This window comes from Muscardinus avellanarius (genome assembly GCF_963383645.1).
Source record: "Muscardinus avellanarius genome assembly, chromosome: 4".
NCBI lineage: Eukaryota > Metazoa > Chordata > Mammalia > Rodentia > Gliridae > Muscardinus > Muscardinus avellanarius.
The window spans coordinates 132,504,338-132,526,344 of record NC_137789.1 but is presented as its reverse complement, the minus strand read 5'-3'; the positions used below and the strand labels follow the sequence as shown (position 1 = coordinate 132,526,344).

Below are 22,007 nucleotides of genomic sequence, written 5' to 3'. Positions count from 1 at the left end.
AAAAAAAAAAACTGCAAATGCCAACCCCCCCTGGCATGCCATTCTAGCCAGTGACTGTGGAGCCACACCCCCCACAAAGAAGAGTAAGGCAAAGAAATTATGTGTTAGGAATAAAAGACACAGCAGGCCTCTACCAGGTGTGCTGCTTCTCTGGCTTCTCTGGTGGTAAGTAAAGTCGCCTTGCCAAGCCACCTTTGAACATGTGTCTTTTCTTAGGACATCATAGAAATTCATTTCTAACATTAAATAAGTGTGTATTTAGTTCATCTTGCCACACCCCATGTGTCGCCAGTGATTGTGTGCCTCTTTGGAGGGAGCATTAGCCAAGTCTACAGAACCCACTGGTGCCGGTCTGGACTGTTGTAACAATTCTCCGAGTCTCCTGCCCGTGGAACTGTGGTGAAGAGGAATCCAAACTGGCCTCCTAGCGTCTGCTTTTTCCCTTCCAGGTTAACTTCCAGCTCAAGAGAAGCATCTCTGGAGTAAGCCCTGCGAGGAAGGCTCCGGGAGGAGGGCAGGGCAGCAGAGGGAAAGTGCCGCTCCGGATACCCAAAAAGAAAGACCCAGCCCCGCGGCACCGAGGCCCTGCCTGACACCCATGGCCGGCTCCCTCGGGAAGGCTTTGCTCCTGCTCTCAGCCAATGAGGCATGCTTGCTGTTTTATTATGGGGGCATATTTAAATATAAGCATATCCAGAGCAGCTCCAAAAGGTCTTCCTCTGTTCCAGGAATAAGCCCTCTCTGGGCTAACATTAAAGGAATTGAAAACCAGTGCAAATTGTACATATATCCAGTGGGGTTCAGGAAGGTTTCTGGCTCTGGAAGTCTGGTTTAGGACCAGCTCATGGTATATCCAGAGATTGGTTCTGCCTGGTTGCCCACTATCCCTCCAGAGTTTGGTTGGAGTTTTTGACCAGGTGGTGCTGGGGAAGATTTCTGCATGATAATGGGAACTCTAAAGTGATCCATTTTAGCCCCCTGTGGTGGCTCAGGCTTGTAATCCCAGCATTCAGGAGGCTGAGACTGGAGGATCGCGGTTCCAGACAACCTCAGCTTCTTAGTGAGGTCCTCTGCAACTTAGTGAGACCCTGTTTCAAAATAAAGAATAAATAAATAGGGAGGGGGTGTAGCTCGGAGGTCGAATGCCCTGGGTTCCATCCCCAGACCCACACACAAACAAAAAAAGAAACATAAATAAAGTGATCCATCTTGAATATGTGCCCATAACAAAACCAGGTGACTAATGCTGTCCAGAAATTCCCCAGGAACATTTCTGCTTTCTCTCTCTCTCTCTCCCTCTCCCTCTCCCTCTCCCTCTCCCTCTCCCTCTCCCTCTCCCTCTCCCTCTCTCTCTCCCTTTCCCTTTCTCTCTTTCTCTTTCTTTCTGATTGAACCCAGGGGCATTTTATCTATGAGCTACACACCCAGTCCCATTTTTTATTTTGAAACACAGTTTCACTAGGTTGATGAGAGTCTCACTACTTACTGAGGCAGTCCTCAAATCTGGGATCAGCCTCCCAAGTACTAGGATTATATGTGTGTGCCACCTGCATGGCTATCCATGGGCTTTGTTTATTTTGTATGTGGTACTGAGGATTGAAGCTAGGGGAAGCCTGCCTTTGAGATACACCCCCCACTTCAATTTTTTATTTCTAATTTGAAACAGGATCTAAGTTGAGAGGGCCTTACTAAGTTGAGTGACCATGAACCTGCAACCCTCCTGTCTCAGCCTCCCAAGTACTAGGATTATTTTGAAACAGAATCTCACTTAGTTGAAAGAGCCTCACTAAGTAGCTGAGGCTGGCCACAAACCTGCAGTCTTCCTGTCTTAGCCTCCCAACTACTGGTATTGCAAGCATGCGCCATCACGCCCAGCTAGCCGAGTTGATTACACTGGCAAAGTCAGTCACTCGTGGGTATGATTTACCTTATGAATGCTACATGTGAGCGTGGGAAGGAAACTCAGACACAATCAGCCCAACGCCTCCGATTTTACAGCTAAGAAAAGGGTCCAGGGAACTTAGGCAGATGGTGGATTAGGACTAGAACACAGGCTTCAGGCCTGGGTTCCTCACTACACAATATTCATTGATTACCATAGGCAGACTCACTTTCTGATCATTTGAATAAATTTGTGGTCTGTGCTTTTGTTTGGTCTGAAGTATATAAACAAATTTAATTTCTGTGCACAACTTTTTTTGGTCTAGTTGTAACGAAGACGAGGAGTCTCACCCATTAAAGCTGAGCAAACTTACTCTCGTTTGAGAGTTAGCATGTAAACGTCCATCGTCATTTATCTTTAACTATGGCCTACATAATTACACATCTGCAAATCTAACCATTAGGTCAATGATTCTTGATTTACTTTTAAAAGATAAAGCCAGAGCCGGGCGTGGTAGCTCAAGCTTGTAATCCCAGCATTTGGGAGGTTGAGACTTGGAGGATCGCGGTTCGCGGACAGCCTCAGCTACTTAGTGAGGCCCTCTGCAACTCAGTGAGACCCGGTTTCAAAATAAAGAATAAAAAAAATAGGGCAGGGGGGTGTAGCTCGGAGGTAGAATGCCCCTGGGTTCCATCCCCAGACCCTCAAATAATAATAATAATAATAATAATAATAATAATAATAATAATAAATAAAAGAGAAAGCCAAAGACAGTAGTAATAAGGCCAGAGTGAAATGGTATAGTTCTAACACACTAGTCTGAATTTCTTTTTGCGGGTCAAAGGTGATTTGTATTGTATAGGAGAATCTAGTATTAGAAGATTCTGAGGCAGACCTTGTCAGAAACTTAAGGATGTGCCAGACTCCAAGAGGAACCTCAAGTAGAGTTTGTTCAAAATCAAAATCAGTTTTCTAAAATAAATGGAAAGATTAACTAAATATAATAATCAATTTTGAATTTTATAATAGAATGATCACATTAGCTTTCCATCTGAATGTAACAGAGCTTATTTACTTTCATAACACATAATTTTTCCTCACTATAAAATTGAGATCTGTTATAGTGTCACCTGCATTATATTTATATCATTTATAGAGTCACTTGCATTATCCAAATATTAATATTTTATTTTGTTTTATTTTTGTGGTGCTGTAGATAAAAATCAAGATCTTGTACATGCTGGGCAAGTGGTTTACCATTAAGCAGCAACCCCAGCCCCTTATATCTTTAAAACTAGTTGGCTAGCTGGGCGTGGTGGTATACGCTTATAATCCCAGTACTTGGGAGGCTGAGACAGGAGGATCATGCGGTTTCAAAGCCAGCCTCAGCTACTTTGTGAGGCTCTCAGCAACTTAGTGAGACTTTGTTTCCAAATAAAATATAAAATAGGTCTGAGAGTATAGCCCAGAGGTAGAAAGCCCCTGGGTTTCATTCCTAGTACCACAAAAATAAATAAATAAATAAACAATAAATAAATAAATGAATAAATAAAAAAGAAAAACTAGTTGACTTCCATAAAATAGTTTATATTTCTGCAAACTCAGGTGAATTTTTATGTCAAGCAATACATTATTGGCAAATAAGATAAGGCAGAGGCATACAGTGATGGCTGCGTCAGTAGGTTAGCCTTTGATGGCCATGGTCCAGGGGAGTGGATGATCACTTTCCACGGTCACAACACCAGACCCATGGTGCATGTTAAAACACTGCCCAGCGTTCCAAAGGCAAGCAGGGCATTGGTCAGGTTCCACCTCTGGACTCAACTGCATGGCTGTCCAGCAGGTATGAGGCCACACTGACTGCCCTCCATGCCAGTGTCCAGGCAATCTGATTCCCCAGGAAAGCAAGAGAAAGTTCACACACTGTCCAGAGACTCTGCAGACAGGACCACTTGTCTCCAAAGGGACATGTGTCCCAGTGTGCAACCCCCAACCTCTCCTATTTACCTCCAGGGCACCTGGAAGGAAAAATGGAGAGGGACCCTCTTTGTAGCCTAACAATAGTCTCTCACAATTTGAAATTTTATTTTAAAACATCATGATCTCAACTTGATGGCGTCAAGTTTGTTCGGTTAAAGATCCAGGCTATGAATTCAAAATATGATCTAATAAGAAATATGCATCTGATCTGTGTCCCCTGGCACAGAGCTCCTACCACCCTTGCAGCTTTCTGAATGATAGGGGTGCTAGAAGCATCTTCTGTATTCTTAGCAAGCCCTGGCATTTCAGCCACACCTGGATTTGTGTTTATGAAATGACTGGAAGCTGGAAGCACCTAGACAGCCTGGGATGAGTAGGGATGGAGCTGGTTACCCCAGGAACCAACCATGTGATTAGAGGGTTGGAACACACACCCTCACACCCCTCTAGGGAGGAGAGAGGGGCTGGGGTTGAGTTAATCACCAATGGCCAGTGGTTTCAGCAATCATGCCTATGTAATGGAACCTTCATTAAACCCCTGAAATAAGGGGGTTGAGAGATTCTGAGTGGATGAACACATGTCCCTACTCCAATGGTGGTGCATTCCACCTCCCCAGGGACAAAACTCCTGTACTTAACCCTTCTGATTTCACCCTAAGTACCTCCTCAATTGGCTGTTCTTTGCAGTGTATATGTGTGTGTACCTATATGTGTGTGGTACTAGGGATTTATTTATTTATTTATTTATATTTTTTATTTTGGTGGTACTGGGGAGGAAACCCTTCTCAGACTACACTCCCAGACCTACTTTATATTTTTATTTGGAAACAGGGTCTCTTAAGCCAGCGAGTCTGGCTTTGAACCTGTGCAATCCTCGTGTCTCCACCTCCCAAGCACGGGGATTACAAGCCTGCGCCACCACACCCAGCAGGTGCTAGGGATTTAACCCAGGGATGTTGTACCTCTAAGCTACACCATTGGCCCTATTTTATTTTTTATATCTATTTATTTATTGTCGTACTGGAAACTGAGCCCAGGAATATTCTGCACTATACTCCCAGCCCTATTTTCATTTTTATTTTGAAACGGGGACTCACTAGGTTGATGAGAGTCTCATTATTTGCCGAGGCCATCCTCCTCCTGTCTCAGCCTCCCACGTACTGGGATTACAGTATATACCACCATACCCAGCTTCCTTTGTATCCTTTATAATAAACTTGTGATCATAAGAAGAACACTCCCCTGAGTTTCTCCAGATGTTCCAGCAAATTATCAAACCCAAGGAAGACCATGAACCCTCTTTATAACTAGTCATTCCAAAGCACGAGAGGCTTGGACCTGTGACTGTCATTTGAAGTAAAGGCATTTTGTGGAGCTGTGCTCTTCAAGCTGCAGGACTGATGATAAATCCTAGCAGTTAATGTCAGAATTCAGTTGATGTTAGACACCCAGTTGCTGTTCAGAGGTTTGGAGAGTTCGTTGTTGGTGGGTAGGGGAAACTCCACAATTTGGTGTCAGAAGTGGTCTGTGGGTAGAAAGGGATCACGGTAGTAGTAGTATAGAGCAGTTTATTCCAATGATAAATCGCTGAGTACCACTTATGAACCCTGTGTTAAATAGATAGTGGGTGAATCAAGAAATGTAGTTTCTACCTTTTGAGAGTTGAAGAGATTTGGAGAGTCTGAGATATTAATAGATAACAATTGTTAGTATCTGAAAGGAAGTGTTGAGAGTGGAGACTCCAGCAGCATTTTGATGTAGGATGAGTAGGAAAAGTCAGGCATGATGGTAAATGCCTGTAATCCCAGTACTTGGAAGGCTGAGACAGGAAGGTTGCAGGTTTGAGGACAGCCTCAGCAACTAGGCAAGACTCTTTTCTTTTTTAGGGGGGGATTACTGGGGATGGAACCTAGGGACATTCTACCTCTGAGCTACACCTCCAGTCTTACTTACTCTTTATTTTGAAACAGGGTCTCACTAAGTTGCAGAGAGCCTCACTAAGTAGCTGAGGCTGGTCGCGAACTTGCAATCCTCCTGTTTCAGCCTTCCAAGTACTCGGATTCTAAGCCTGCACCACCACACCCAGCTCTCTTTTTCAAAACAAAAAAAAATTAAAAGAGCTGGAAGTGTAGCTCAGAAGTAGAACACCCCTGGGTTTAACCCCACTACCCTCCCTCCAAAAAAAAAAGGATGACTAGGAAAGCCTTATCTGAAGGTTCTAAGTCGCATCTCTTGGTGCCAAAACTCTCTGCGCACGCATGAAAGTGCAGTTTCCTGACACGATCTCAACGTGCTGCAATTCAAATTCAACATAGGTCCAAAACAGCGAGACATCCAAACCACACCAAGTCTAGTCATAAAGGAACCAATAGGACTCAGTTTTTCCATGGCAACACAAAACAGCCCTAACTCATACTGGCTAGCTCAGAAACAAAGATACGGAAAGCCGGGCAGCAAGGCTCGGGACACACAGGCCACCAGAGCCGAGAAGTCACAGTCTCCTGTCTAGAGCATCTCTACCCGGCTGGTGTCACCCACACACTCTCAGCGCATCCCACCCTCAGCCCGCACGCCCCTCCTGCCTGGAATGTGCCCTCATTTCTACTTCAGACCAACTTTGTTCTGGCTGTCAAACCACCAGTCCACACTCCCCTGGGCAATGCCTAAGCGAACATCAGTTGTCCTCCTCCTCCTAAGACTTAGGAATTCCTAAATTCTGCTGCTTAAAAAGAGCCTCCCCTCATTTCCCCTCTTTGATTAAAGGCCTTTCCCACGCCTCTTCTCCTCCCGGGTCTTTCTTTACTCACCTCTGTTCTCAGGTGTCTTGCCCTTCACCCTCACTCTGTCTGGGGCCAGAGGGTCCCCCGAGGAGCCTGCAGCCTTCCCGGGTTGGGCGGGCAGCAGCTGAGACACAGCCGGCCTCCCTCCCGTTGCTCAGTCCCCAGGAGGAAGCAAGCAAAATCTTTCTTGGATCCTTATTGACCCTGTAGGCAGAGGGGGGTGGGGAAGGCCTCTTGGTTTCCTTTTGGACTGGGCCATGAAGACCTTTGGAAAGGAGACTCCAAGCTGAGCGTGAGATCAAAGGAATTAAGGAGTTTCTTTCAATCCCTTCTGGAATCAGATGAAGTGTGAACAAGCTACATGTTTACATACACTGTAGTTTATAACAGATTTTTATTTCATAGACCAGTACTTTTTGTTTTGTTTTGCTTTTGTTCTTTTTTTGTAATGGGGATAGAACCTAGGGACATTTTAAAAAATCTCTCTTTTTTTAAAATTTTAAAACAGGGTCCACGCCGGGTGTGGTGGCGCACACTTGTAATCCCAGCATTCAGGAGGCTGAAACCGGAGGATCGCGGTTTGCCAACAGCCTCAGCTACTTAGTGAGGCCCTCCGCAACTTAGTGAGACCCGGTTTCAAAATAAAGAATGAAAATAGGGCAGTGGGTGTGGCTCGGAGGTTAAATGCCCCTGGGTTCCATCCCATCCCCAAACCTGCAAATAATAATAATAATAATAATAATAATAATAATAATAATAATATAAAGCAGGGTCCACTAAATTGTTGAGGGTCTTCCTAAGTTGCCAAGGCTGCCCTCAAAACTGTAATCCTCCTGTCTCAGCCTCCCAAGTAATGGGATTACAGGCCTGTGCCATCATGCCCAGCTTAAAAAAAATTCTTTTTTAGCTGGGTGTGGTGGCGCATGCTTGTAATGCCTGCGCTTGGAAGGCGGTGACAGGAGGATAGCGCAGGTTTGAAGCCAGCTTTGCTGGTTTAAGAGACCCTGTTTCCAAATAAAAATATAAAATAGGTCTGGGAGTGTAGCCCGGAGGTAGAATGGCTTCCAGGAAACCCAGTACCACACAGAAAAAAAAAAATTTAATGAAACGATAAGGCTGGGCATGGGCTTCACTAAACAGATGAGATGAGCCATGAACCTGTGATTCTCCTGTCTCAGCCTCTTAATACTGGGATTGCAAGCATGGGCCACCACTCTCAGCTCTTAAGCACATTTTAAATTTAACTGTGAAAAGCCAACTATGGTGATAGACCTTTGTAATCCCAGTACCTGGGAGGCTGAGACAAGAGGCTCACAGGTACAAAGTCTGCGTGGGCAACTTAGCCGTCTCAGCAACCCAGTGAGACCATTTCCAAATAAGAAATAAAATTGGGCTGAGGGGTATAGCTTGAAGGTAGAATGCCTCTGGGTTTCTGGGTTCAATTCCCACTACCAAAATAGTAGTAGTAGTAGTAGTACTAGTAACAAATTTTACTGTAACTTTTTTTGTGTTTGTAGGTCTGGGGATAAAACCCAGGGGCATTCAACCTCTGAGCTACACCCCCTGCCCTATTATGTATTCTTTTTATTTTGAAATAGGGTCTCACTAAATTGCAGAGGGCCTCACTAAGTAGCTCAGGCTGTCTGCGAACCGCGATCCTTCTGTCTCAGCCTGCCGAATGCTGGTATTATAAGCATTTGCCACCATGCCCGGCTTACTGTGACTTTTTTAAAATATACTTTTATTGGTGCATTATAGCACCATCAGAATGAAGTCCAGAGCGATAGTGACAATATACACGTAGCACTTGTGTTACTGTGGCTTTGAACTCAAGCAAACTTGATCATTCAGTAAACATTAGGGACACTCTGAGCCAGATACTTGGCTAGCCACTGGAGAGGTAAACATAAATCTAGTAGCTCTACCTTCAACAAACGCACCGCCCATGAGCATGGCGGGAGGCAGGCCGCTCTTCCACAGTGTGGGGAGATGGGATCAGCCTGTCAGGGGCCAAGGAATCAAGATCCACTTTATTACCCTGTCCCCTACGTTGCTTGGCTTAGTACAGTGGGAAGTCAGATGACTCATTTCTCTGAAATGTTGTACACTAATCTCAAACAGATCATTATCATATGGGGGTGGAGGACATGAACTAGGCCACAAATTCAACAAGAATCAGCAAGGGGCCCTGCTGCTTATCTAGGTGAGGCTTTCTGAGTCTGCGCCAGAGGACATGTCACAGCACACAACGCAGGGGCCCTGTAGCCTCCTAGAAGTCTTCTTCCTCTAGAGTGTAAGACACGGTTCTTGGCACATTTTCAGGAAGAATAGTGAAGGTCAAAACATCACTAAACCCCAGGGATGCCCCAGGATAACACCTTGCCAAGGGAAGGCAAGTGTGGCCCGAATTCCAAAACCAGCCGAGTAGGAGCCAGGTTGCACAGTGGAGACTTTGAAACCTGGCAGATGGGGGTTTGAGTCCCGGCTTTGCCTTTTACATGCTCTGATACTGGGGGGAAGCCGTCACGGTGGGTGACACAGGCCTGTAATCCCAGCCACTCTGGGGTCTCACAAAGAAGGGCCGAAAGTTGGAGGTTAGCCTAGGTGGCTTAGTAAAACCATCTCAAAATACAGAACAATACCAGGCCGGGATATAGCTCAGTGTGAGCTCTTGCCTCATAATTGTGAGGCCCTGGATTCAACCCTCAGTACTGTAAAAATAATAATAATCTGGCCAGGTGTGATGGCACACACTTGTAATCCCAGTACTTGGGAGGTTAAAAACAGGAGAATCACAGGTTTGAGGCCAGCCTCAGCAACTTAATGAGACTCTGTTTAACAACAAAACAAAAAAGGTCTGGGGGTCTGGGTGTAGCTCAGAGGTAGAAAATCCCAGAGTTCAATCCCTGTTACTGGAAAAAAAAAAAATCTGATATCTTGGGCATATCAGGTAGTTCCCAAGAAATAGGTATGGAATCTCAAGCAGTGTTCAAGATGTGTATTAGGACAATCTTTGTGATGTTGGAGATAATTGGGGCAATGTACTAGCCAAGCAATAACACATTTTGTGAAAAAATGATTCCCTTGTCTATTTCTTGAGACCCTTCTGGACACATCAAGGGAAGCATTTCCGTTTGGTCCCAATGTTCTGACACTAACTAGTTTCATTTTTTAAACAAAAGAGTAAGCCTCAGGCTGGAACCAGAGTTTAATAGCAATTTTGTTTCCATCAATCACACTAGTGTTGCTGACTATGTCCTACTGAGGAAATAGGCAGATAGGGAAAAGGCCTTGGTAGAAAAAGTTAATTTCCTGAGTTTCCTGAGGGGCAACAAATGCGTGAAATTCCAAAGGCTCAGAGATAAGAAGGCCAGAGCTTCACAAAGCCATCCTGAGTTTCCCACCGAGCAAGTCTGGCATTCCTGAAAGGAGACCCTTCAAAGGACTTGCAAATGCCCTATGCAAATTCTCCTTGGAATCCCAAAAGTCACCCTAACCAAAAGCAAACTTGCAAGCGGTCAGGCATTGGCCAGTCCCTCTCCCCTTTTGGGGAGCTGTTCTCTCTCTCTCACAGGTCAGGTTGTGTTGGCCCTGAGAGAAGGCAGAGTGCATCTGAGGGCACGTGGCTCGGGTGACTCTTGAGTAGTGACCTGAAGGCCTCTGCTGGACATAATGGCTGGCCAGGCCCCTAGGGGTGACCTGTACCTCTTTTCTGGCAGATCGCGTGGACTCTGGGAGAAAGTAGACTCGGGTAGTGACCCTGAAGGCAGCTACTGGAGTGGCCACTTTCCTCTGTTCCCTTCTGGCAGATCCCGTGGACTTCGGCTTGGGCTACTCTCAAGTATTGTCCTGAAGGCAGCTGCTGGATCCAGAGTTCCAGCCCCTTTGGGGGTGTTCAGCCACCCTTCCCCATTCCCTGCTGCTTCCAATAAACCTTTTACTCCCCTTCCTGAGGTCTGCAGGTGTCATTCTTCGCTCACCGTAGACAAGAACTCGCCGGGTTTTCTCTCAAGAAACCCCCGTTTCACTATGAATTGCAACCTTTAGTGGTATTGGACTTATGGGAGTGGTACAAAAATTTCCTTTAAAAAAACAAAGTGAGAGCCGGGCGTGGTGGCACATGCCTGTGAGCTCAGCATTTGAGAGGCTGAGACAGGAGGATTGTGGTTCCCGGACAGCCTCAGCAAACACTTAGCAAGGCCTTTTGTAACTCAGTGAGACCTTGTTTCAAAATAAAGAATAAAAAATGGGGGGGGGGGAGTGTATCTCCGAGGTAGAATGCCCCTGGATTCCATCCCCAGTACTGCAAAAACAAACACATAAAAAAACAAAGTGAGCACATTTAAATAAGCACATTAAGGTGGTATGCCATGTAGTCAAGAATTATTACCGAGAAAAAAAAAAAAAAAAGCCCGTGAGAAGTGTAGGAAGAATCAGGCTACTTAACCTCAGGGAGCCTCAGGTTTCTCATTGATATGCTGAGGAGGAATGTGACTACCTTGATTACTGTCCTGCTTATTTGCTAGAAAAAGAACAACTAATGTTATTTACAGAAGAAAAGGAGAGGCTTGATCACCTTGCGACATTAATGTGAACAACCAGGACAAGAAAATAGATGATACATAAAAGGTTGTTTTTTTTTTTAAATATTAATGTCTCTTCTTATGAGGAATCCTAGTTCCAGTTCTGGGGGAAATGATTTCCACAGTATTACTTCGACTAGACATTTGTGTAATATTGAGGTAGACTGGCTTATGTTTACCTATTTGGGTTTTACTTCTAAGTGTCAAGGAATTTTCTTAAAACCAGTTCAAACTTCTGCAAGTAGGAAGAAAAGGAGGCCCTCAGCAACACCATTATCAATGTATCAGAGCAGCCCTAAAGAGGAATGTGAAGGTCTTTTTTTCTTTTTTTAGAGCACAGAAACTTCCTCACAGGTGCAGAAACAAAACAGAAACAGCTGTACTCTTGCCACCCGGAGGCGATTCCTAAGTGGAACCAAATGGCCTCTGTTGTCTTCTAGGACTTGATCTAACCTTTGCACAAGCCCACCAGACAGACCCCCCTCTGTGGCAACCATAGTGGACTCCTCCTTCTCTGAGATCGCAGGACTTCCCCTCCCCGCCCCGCCCAGCCTGCGTCCTCTCCCTTCTCAGCCTTCACACTGAGACCCCCATGTACTCTGGCACCATTTTGATGAGTAGTTAATAATATTGCTCTATGATGCAGCTTCTTTCCTGACATTTTAGGATGCAAACCTATGTTGCCTGCATTTTACCACTAAGTCGTTGGACAGTGTCTTCTTTACTAATAGGAATAAAAAGGTCTTATTTTATCTGTCCTGCCCTTTCTGCACCAGAGCCCCTGAGGATTAACAGCTATCTGACGCATGCGCAAGGCCAGCTTTGATTAGTTTCAGTAGCTCCAGGATCTCCCCAGCTCGGCATTGCTAACAGCAGCTTGTGGCTGTGCCGAGTGTGTTGCAGGGTGAAGCCTTTGGTGGCTTGCCATGGGCCAAGCCTTGCTCCACGTGCTTAGTGATGCTGCCCATCAGGAAGAGAGTGGAAGCTCAGATGCAGGACATCCTGACAGGGTGATATCTGTTCAGAAGGGACATCAAAGGATAGCACAATCAAGTCATTAAATTAAATTAATTTATTTTTTTGCGGGTTTGGGGATGGAACCCAGGGGCATTCGACCTCCAAGCTATACCCCCTGCCCTATTTTTTATTCTTTATTTTGAAACCGGGTTTCACTGAGTTGCAAAGGGCCTCACTAAGTAGCTGAGGCTGTACAGGAACCGCCATCCTCCAGTCTCAGCCTCCCGAATGCTGGGATTACAAGCGTGCACCACCGCGCCCGGCTCAATCAAGTCATTTTAAATCAATGAAATTAATCAAAATGAACAGGAATGAAGCCATTCTGTGTTTTGGTTTATTGGGTGGTATGGAGGGGGGAGTATATACCTTTTGATTTTCATATTATATATGTGCCAGTATTGGGAAGAGACATCAAAATGTATTAATGTGCTGGTATTGGAAAATTGCTTTGATAACTTCCAAAGTGTAAAATATAGTCAGAACTTAGGTGATGTGCTAGCACTCAGACAGGGAGGGGGCTGCAGTGATTACAATGCAGAATTCCTCTCTGTCTTTGCCCTTCATTCTAATCATTAACCTATAGTAAAAGCCTTAGAGTCAACTGAAGCCATTAGCCCTAAAACTACAATAGAGGCAACCGATGCCTCTGTTTACCTCCTCTCCTCTGGGATCCGGCCTGGGTATAGGAAAGGTAAACTTTGTGTGGGGCTTCAATAGCACCCTAGTTGATGAGCAACCAATACTGCCCAATACAATAGAGCCAAGGGCCAGGTAGATTCTTGATCCTTGCACTTGGGAAGTGCACTGTCCGGAGACAAAGAGGCACCACCTGGCTAAGGAAGAAGTAACTAGCCCATTGCCTTGTTAACGCTGATGAGAAAGATACCAATACAAAATCTATTTAAGGGTTGAGGTCCCCAAAAGGGGCCAGAGTTCCATTTTCGGGCTCCCCAGCATGCAGGTCAGCATGCTGCTTTTTCTCTTCTCTATTTCCTACTGATCTATTTCCTATTAATTTTGTAATAAAGATTTGTTAAAGCTGCATTGAGCTGCCCGTTAATTTTCCTATTCAACCAACCTTAGTTGAATAAGAAAAAGAACCCCACCATTTCAAACTGTAACAATATATGCAGACATTATCTTCATTGTTAAAAAGGCAGTTCCGAACACATCGATCTCTTCTGAACCTTTTCACTTTAATTTCAGTCTCTTCAATTTGGGCTATTTATCATGTATCAGTATATTAACTTTTATGAAATTCAATCTCCTTACCATAACCTACCAGGCCTGGAATGAGCTTTACTCCTGCCTTCTGATCTCAAGTAATACTCACTTGCTTTTTTTTTTTTTTTAAACTGGAGATTGAACCTAGGAGCATTCTACCTCTGACCTACATCCCCAACCCTTGTTTATTTTGAAACAGGGTCTGACTGGGTTGCTAAATTGCTGAAGCTGTTTTCAAATCCTTGATCCGCCTGTCTCAGCTTCCCAAGTACTGGAATTATAGGTGTACACCTCCACTTTCTTTTCTTTTCTTCTTCTTCTTCTTCTCCTTCTCCTTCTTCTTCTTTTTTCAGTACTAGGGATGGAACCCAGGGGCATTCTACCTCTGAGCTACACCCTCAGCCCTATTTTTTTTTTTTTTATTCTTTATTTTGAAACAGGTCTCACTAAGTTGCAGAGGGCCTCACTAAGTAGCTGAGGCTGGCCTTGAACCGTGATTCTCTGGTCTCAGCCTCCCAAGTGCCACCACACCCGGCTACCTCCACTTTCGACCACGGTGACTTTCATGTTTCTGAAACTCACCAAATTGCTTTCTTTTTCCTGTCTTTGCACCTGCAGAGCCTTCTACCTGAAAAGAGCCTTCCAGGGTCTTTACATGGCCCATTCTCTCACCTCATTCCTGTCTCAGGAAAATGCATGTCTCCAGGAGGAGGGTCCCCACCTTTATATTCAGTGAAGCTTCTCACCCCCTACTTTGGCTCTTTTTTCGCCTAGATTCCTCATCTGAGCTACAGAACACAGAAAATGTGTTGAGTGACTATTTCCTCAGTTCTCTCTAGGATTTTTTTTTAAACAACATACCATTCCTGTTGCATAGGAGAGAAGTTCATTCATGATATGCAATGGATGCCCAGGACATTAGAGTTTAATTCTCTAGAGTCTAATCTATTCTATCATCTGGTTTATTTCCTTTCCAACTCTCCTACAGCCAGGGTTATCTTGTTTGTTACTGATTTGTTGTCTGTCACAGCCCAGCAGTGCGTGCCCTCCACTTAGGGCAGGGAGTTTGTTGTCTGCTTTGGTCTGGCTGAATCCCAAACACCCAACACAATCCCTGTTTGCATCACAAAAGCACACGCTGTCTTTGTTGATGAGAATAACAATCTCATTTATTTTACCTTTGATGATTTAGACTCTGCAATGCCCTTAGGCAGTATTTATTTATTTATTTATTTGGTACTGGGGATTGAACCCAGGGGCAATCTACCTCCCAGCTACATCCCAGCTTTTTTTATTTTATTATTATTTTTTTTAAGGATCTCTGCTGAGAAACTCCCCAGCCTCAGCTGAGGCTGGTCTGGAACCTGCAATCCTCTTGTCTCTGCCTGCCGAGAACTGGAATTACACAGGCGTGCACCACCATCTTTCTTCAAAGCACCCAACTCTGGGATCCAGTCATCAGATTTTGAAATCGATCCTTTCGGGTGAAAGAAGGAAAAAAAAAAAAAAAAAAAAACGTTTAGATGGGGTTGGGCGCAAGCCCAGGCATCGCGCTTTGGCTCTATTATCAGAACGAGAAGCTTGATTTTCACCTCGTAAGGCCTCGCTGGCTCCAAACACATGAGGCCGGCCTCACTCCACAGAGGCGACCCCGGCGGGCCCTGCGGGACGCGGGAAAGGAAACAGGCTCGGGGAGGCGAGGCGGGGGCCCAGCGGACGAGCACCGGGCGGGACTGGCCCGGAGCGCCCCGACTCTCCCAGCGGGGTGGAGGCGCCGCGCGGGGCGGCCGGCAGGGGGCGCGCGCGGGCGGGCGGCGCCGTCACTCGGGGCGGCCGGCAGGGGGCGCGCGCGCGCGGGCGGGGGCGGAAGCGGGCGGGGGCGGGGCGGAGTCAGTCGGGGCGGCCGGCCCGCCGCGGCCGGGGCGGAGGTGACAGCGGCCGGGACGGCGGCCGCCACTGCCCGGCGCTCGGAGGACCGCGGCGGCGCGAGCAGGTCAGCGCGGGCGGGCGGGCGGGCGGGGACGCAGCGTCCGGCCGCGGGGCCCCGCCTTGGGCCTGGCCGCCCTGGCCGCCTTCCCGCCGCGCAGCCTGGGCGGTGGGCGCGGGCGGGCCGCTGGCGCGGGGGCTGCGGGCTGGGCTCCCGAGGGTCAAGCCCGGCTCCCGCCGCGCCGTCCGGCCACCCGGCCGTGGGGCGGCCTCGGCGCGCTGGGAGAGCCGGGCATTAGCCCAGCCCCCTTATTTTGCAGATGCTCCGCGCCGCAGGGCCGGCGGGAGCTGTGGGTTTGGGCGTCCCTGATCCCTGTCGGGGAGACTGGGGCGGGTGGTTTCTCGAGCAAGAGCAGGACTTGTTCAGCTGGAGATGTGGCGCTGGTTACGTGATGGAGTTTTGCACGTAACCACGGACGCTCGAACTGCAGCTGCAGGTCCTGATGTCTGCCAGGCATCAGTGTCTTTCTAAGGGCGATGGTGCTGTCACTAGAATAAAGGAATATTGGGATTACTAAATGGGCCAGCGCCAGCGAATTAGAAGTTGTGAAGACTGCTTGGGCTATAGATTTATTTTATTTTATTTGCGGTACTGGTGATGGAACCCAGGAGCATTCATTCTACCTTCGAGCTACACCCCCTAGCCCTATTTTTTTAATTCTTTATTTTGAAACAGGGGTCTCACTGAATTGCAAAGGGCCTCAATAAGCTGAGACTGGTCGTGAACCGGGATCCTCCTGTCTCAGCCTCCTTAATGCTGGGATTACAAGCGTGCGCCACCACGCCTGGCTCTAGATTTAAAGTTTAAATACAACCCCCCCAGCATTATTATTATTATTATTATTATTATTATTATTATTATTAGTGGTAGTAGTAGTAGTAGTAGTAGTAGTAGTACTCGGAATTGAACCCAGGGCCATTCTATCTCTGAGCTACATCCCCAGCTCTATTTATTTTTATTTTTATTTGGAAACAAAGTCTCTCTAGATTGGTGAGAGTCTCCCTACTTCCGGAGACCATCCTGAAATCCGCGCTTCTTCCTGTCTCAGCTTCCCAAGTACTGGGATTACAAATGTTCGCCAGCACACTCGGCTTAAATCCCAAATTCAAATGTAACCCCACTATCTTTTATTACTGTCAGTCTCACTTGTACAGTAATGAAAAGTGAATATTTTGGGCCCTCTAGTTCTTCTGTAACATGCTAACTTGCCATTGGGTCGGTTTTACCTTAATTCTTTTACAGTAATATAAGCGTGTTGTGTTTAAACTTTCTTTTCCTAGTGAATAATGCTGTGGTATGTGGCAAGCTGGTGGTAACTGTAATATTTAGAGCTTGAGCATAGTTTAGGTGCAGGTGTTTACATAGCCGAGTTTCAGGGGGTGAGTGGGACTGATTAGTCTGTAGTAGTATTTTGCAAGCATCCAGGTGTGATTTCTCAGAGCATGAATAAGATTCAGGAGTGATTTCTCAGAGCAATTGTTACTCTAACTGCATGAATAGATTCAAGGTAATAAACAAGTTAGTTTATGCCAAAGCACCTACTTTTCTCTAAAATATCAAAGTAAGGGATCTCTATTGTTAAAGTTCTCAGGTTTTATGTGTTAACTTTGTAATATATGTCACTCACTGACAAAAACAAGTTTTAAGAAAAAAATTTTTTTTTGTACTGGGGATTGAACCCAAAGGCATTCTACCTCTGAGCTATACTTCAAGACCTTTTTGTTTTGTTTTGTTTTAAACAGTATTTCTGCTGGGCGTGGTGGCGCACGCTTGTAATCCCTGCGTTTGGGAGGTGGAGACAGGAGGATCGCGCAGGTAGAAGCCAGCTGAGCTGGCTTAAGAGACCCTGTTTTCAAATAAAAATATATAAATAGGTTTAGGAGTATAGCCCAGAGGTAGAAGGGCTTCCAGGAACCCCAGTACCACAAATAAATAAATAAATAAATAAATAAATAAATAAATAAATAAATAAATACAGTATTTCTAAGTCACTGAGCCTAGTCTGGAACTTGTAATCCTGTCTCAGTCTCCCAAGTACTAGAATTATAGATGTGGGCCGCCAGGCCCAAGAAGAAAGTTTTTTTTTTTTTTTAATTCCATTGCAAACCCAGTACTTGGGAGACTGAGACAGAAGAATCATGGGTTCAAGGCTAGAGCACAGTAACTTAGCAAAATAAAAATACCCTGTTGCAAAATAAAAAGGGCTGTGAGTATAGCTCAGAGGTAGAATATTCCTAGGTTCAGTCCCCAGATCCCCAGCACCAAAAATGAACAAACAAAAAAATAATGAAAATAAGAAAAGAGTCCACATGATGCATAGTGGACCTTCAAATTCATTGTTATTCTCAGCTCTGGCTCACTTTTTCAGTGTTGGGCTACAATAAGTAAAAAGTGATTTTTCAGATTACTGATACATCAGTGTTAAATTCACTTGAATTCATGAAGAATAGCTGAGGTGTGGCCTGGGAATGGGATCTCTGGTGTCACAGATATCTTTAGCAGTAAGCCAAGAACATCCTGACTCAGAAAATGTGATAAGATAGCTTTTATACAATAGCATTGATATTGTGTGTACCCTTGGCTGAGATATGCTAGCGATCTTCATCGACTCCCCAAACAGGCACGAGTTATATGCTTTGCAGCCACAAGGCAGGGCCTTCTCCTTTCCCACCGTCTCCATCCATTTTCTGGCTCCTCCTTTCCCTCGGTACGTTGCCTGTAGAGACCCGCTTCACGGTCCGCTTTCATCCACATGGCCACTTGCACCCTCCACGGGGACTGATTGAACTGATGCTTTTTTTTTCCCCACCTAGAGAACAAGATAAGTCCTGATTCTGAAATTAGCATTTAAAATCTGAAAACTAAGGGTAGGTAGGTGATCATTTTTATAACTGCGACACCCCATGAGGTTCTGGTTCTGAAAAACGGTTATGTGGACCAAGTTTAGATTTTCATCTTCTTTATGCGTGAAGACCACAATCTAGGAAGCCTCCAGGACTCTGCCTCAGAAGGAAACTGCTCCACATGGTGCCGAACAAAGCTTTACATTCATGATTATTCTGTTTTCAAAGGCACTTACCCATGTTGGGCTAAAATAAATAAGAAGTGACACTTCAAACTTTAAATTTGTCTAGGAGAGCTTTTTAAAATAATAAAAGCAATTAAATTAGAATGCAAATGGAAATTTGTTCCTATTGGCAAGGGTATGGCTTGATTGTTTTCTAGGTTTATTATTCTGTCATTTAAAAATATATATATTTTTGGTACTAAGGATTGAATCTAAGGGGTATTCTACCTCCACGCTCTACCCCCAGCCCTTATTTTTATTTTGAAGAATTATAGGAATACACTCCCAACCTACTTTATTCTGTCATTTTTGAAGCCAGCTAATATGTTACCCATAACAACTTTATTACAAGAAAGTTTCTATTAAATTCTTAAAGAGCGCTTGCTTTTTTGCTAAAGCATTCTTTCTCATTTTTATTTTATTTGTATGTGTGTGTGGGGGGGTGCTGGGGATTGAACCCAGAGACATTATGCTTCTAAGCTACACCCCCAGCCTTTTTTTTTTTTTTAATTTGGAAACAGGGTCTCTCTAAGTTGCTGAGAGCCTTGCTAATTGTTGAGGCTGGCCTAGAACCTGCTGCAATCTGCCAGACTCAGTCTCCCAAGTACTGGGATTACAGGTATGCACCACCACTCCTAGCTTGCTAAAGCATTTTTAAAATTAATTGAAAGCTGGGCATCCTAGTACTTGGAGTGTTATCCTAGTACTTGGGAGGCTGAGACAGAAGGATCACAGGTTCACTGCCAGCCTCCACAATTTAGTGAGACCCTATTTCAAAATGAAAAATAAAAATAGGGCTGGGGGTATAGCTCCAATGTAGAATGCTTCTGGGTTCAATTCCCAGTACCTCAAAACAATGAGCAAAAAATTTATTCAGAATACTTTTGAAAAAATTCCACATCAATTCAACTAATATGAAGTAGTTTCTTATAGCCAGCTCAAGAAAACATCTGAATAAGCCGGGCGTGGAGGTGCACGCTTGTAACCCCCAAGCTTAGAAGGCGGAGACAGGAGGATTGCGCAGGTTTGAAGCCAGCCACTCTGGCTTAAGAGACCCTGTTTCCAAAAAATAAAAAAGTATAAAATAGGTCTGGGAGTGTAGCCTGGAGGTAGAAGGGCTTCCAGGAACCCCAGTACCAAAAAAAAAAAAAAAAAAAAAAAAAAATCTGAATAAACTAATTTCAAGATTGGATAGCTCAGTCTTATTGGTCTGGAGTTAATTATTTGATAGTCTCTTACCTGGAAAAGCAAAAAGGTCTGAAGTAGCGGCCATAAAACTAGGTCATAGAGCAGCTCTGTGATGAAAGAGCTGTTAAACACACCAAGGCGTTACTTTTGGAACATACTTTATCCTCTAGTGCTAAAAATGGTAACTATGGAGGTAAAATAGACGCTGAGTAGTTAAAGTATGTTATTTTACTTTTGGATTTATAATTCTTTTTTTTTTTTTTCTGGCTGAAAGACATGACTCCCAAGAACTGAGAGGACAGACAGGGCATTGTGCAGGGAAGTCTGAGGAATAACCCTTGCTTCTGACTCACTTGTTCATTCAACAACTTTCCTTGAGCACATGAATGAGCCGGGCACTGACATAGATACTGGGGATGCAGTTGTGAGCAAAACAGGTAAAGCCCTCCTGGAATAGATAATTTAGTGGAATGGAGGTAGATGATAAATCAGTACAGGAATGGTCATTTGATCAGAATGCTATGGAGAACTTAAAAGCAGGATAAGTAGGAAAGGTGTGTGTATGTGGGATTTTTTTTTCTTCCTTTTTTGATCCTGGAGATTGAACTCATAGGGCATTCTACCTCTGAGCTACACCCCAGCCCTATTTTATTTTTTATTTTGAAACAGGGTCTCACTAAGTTGCTCTTGTCCTTACTAAGTTGCCTTGAACCTGTGATCCTCCCATTTCAACCTCCAAAGTACTAAGATTATAGGTGTGTACCACTATGCGTGGCCGAGCTGATTCATTCCTTCCTTCCTTCCTTCCTTCCTTCCTTCCTTCCTTCCTTCCTTCCTTCCTTCCTTCCTTTCTTCCTTCCTTTTTTTACTTTTGCAGGTCTGCGGATGGAACCCAGGGGCATTCGACCTCCAAGCTACACCCCCTTCCCTATTTTTTATTTTTTATTTTGAAACAGGGTCTCACTAAGTTGCAAAGGGCCTCACTAAGTAGCTGAGGCTGTCCACAATCCGTGATCCTCACGGTCTCAGCCTCCCAAATGCAGGGATTACAAGCATGCGCCACCACGCCTGGCTGCCAAGCTGATTTTTGATCTGAGACTTGAAGGAATTGAGGGAGTGAGCAGGAGGCAGCAAGTTCTGAGTCCTAATGCAGGAGCATGCTTGGCATAGGTGATGGATGCCAAAGTCATGGTGGCCAGACACCATGTGTGGACGTGGGTGGTGGGAGGGAGTGATAATGGGGAGGAGCACTGCAGGGATTTTGGCCTCAACTTGAATAAAGGGAAGCCAGTACAGGTTTTTGAACAGAAAGGTCCATGGTGAAGTGTGTTTGGAAAGGGCTGAGGGTTGGGGTTGTGGCTCAGTAGAGTACTTGCCTAGCGTGCATAAGACCCTGGGTCCCATCCCCAGCAGCAAAATAAAATAAAATTTAAATTTAAAAAGGTCAACAGTAGACAGACGGGGGCAAAGGCAGAATTAGGGCGACCTTTCTTTTTATATCGGTGGTGTGACCCTAAACCCAATTTCTTCTCTGGGCCTCTGTTTCCTCATTGGTAACATATCTAGGTCCCCTCCTGCTCAAGAGTTTTGAGATTTCGAGTCATGTGGAATATTTCTACAGGGAAGCAAGTGGATTGTGCAGAAGAGTTTCCAAAAGTAGATTGCTTCCAATGACCTGAAAACCCGACACCAACCCATCCTCAGCTGAATCACCCCAAGTCAAGGAAGAGGCCGTCAGGTCTTCTCAGCCCAGTTTTCAGGGCATGAGACAAAAACACCGTTCTGTCAATATTCTCTGCTGATCTCTTTCCTTCTCTGCTGATCCCTGAATTTCCCTTCCTGCCTGAAAAAGGATGAAAAGCTGTTACTCATCAACAGAGCTGGCAACCGGAGTAGCTTTTGTTGTTAGGAAAATTGGGAACTTTGGGGAAGGAAACAATTTTAATTCTGTGTTTATCATAGGTCATTTGAATTCTTCTTTTATAACACGCAATGAGTCTAACAGATTTCTTTTGTTTTTCATTCCCTTGTCCTATTCCCGTTCGCCTAGTAGGTGCTCATTTCAATTCAGTGTGTGTGTGTTTGTGTGTGTGTGTGTGTGTGTGTGTGTGTGTGTGTGTAGGATCTTGCAAAGTAGGAGCATTTGCTTTATATGTATGTATTTTCATTTGTAATGCTTTAATTCATGTTTAGTGTGTAGAGAGAGAGAGAGAGAGAGACAGACAGACAGACAGACAGACACTGGGGATTGAAACCAGGGGCATTCTACTTCTGAGCTACACCCCCAGCTCTATTTTTT

The 22,007-nt window shown here is 45.0% G+C and overlaps 1 protein-coding gene across 1 annotated transcript in view; it reads left to right on the top strand.

Annotated features, from left to right (window-relative positions):
* CPN1 (carboxypeptidase N subunit 1) overlaps positions 1–593 on the top strand; it is a gene marked incomplete at both ends in the record, with an annotated part of 31,518 nt that extends 30,925 nt beyond the window's left edge. Inside the window, one exon of the mRNA XM_080694410.1 lies at positions 450–593. Coding sequence (XP_080550536.1) covers positions 450–593 — 144 coding nt within the window. The remainder of the gene's footprint in view (positions 1–449) is intronic.
* Between the last annotated feature and the right edge of the window lie 21,414 nt (positions 594–22,007).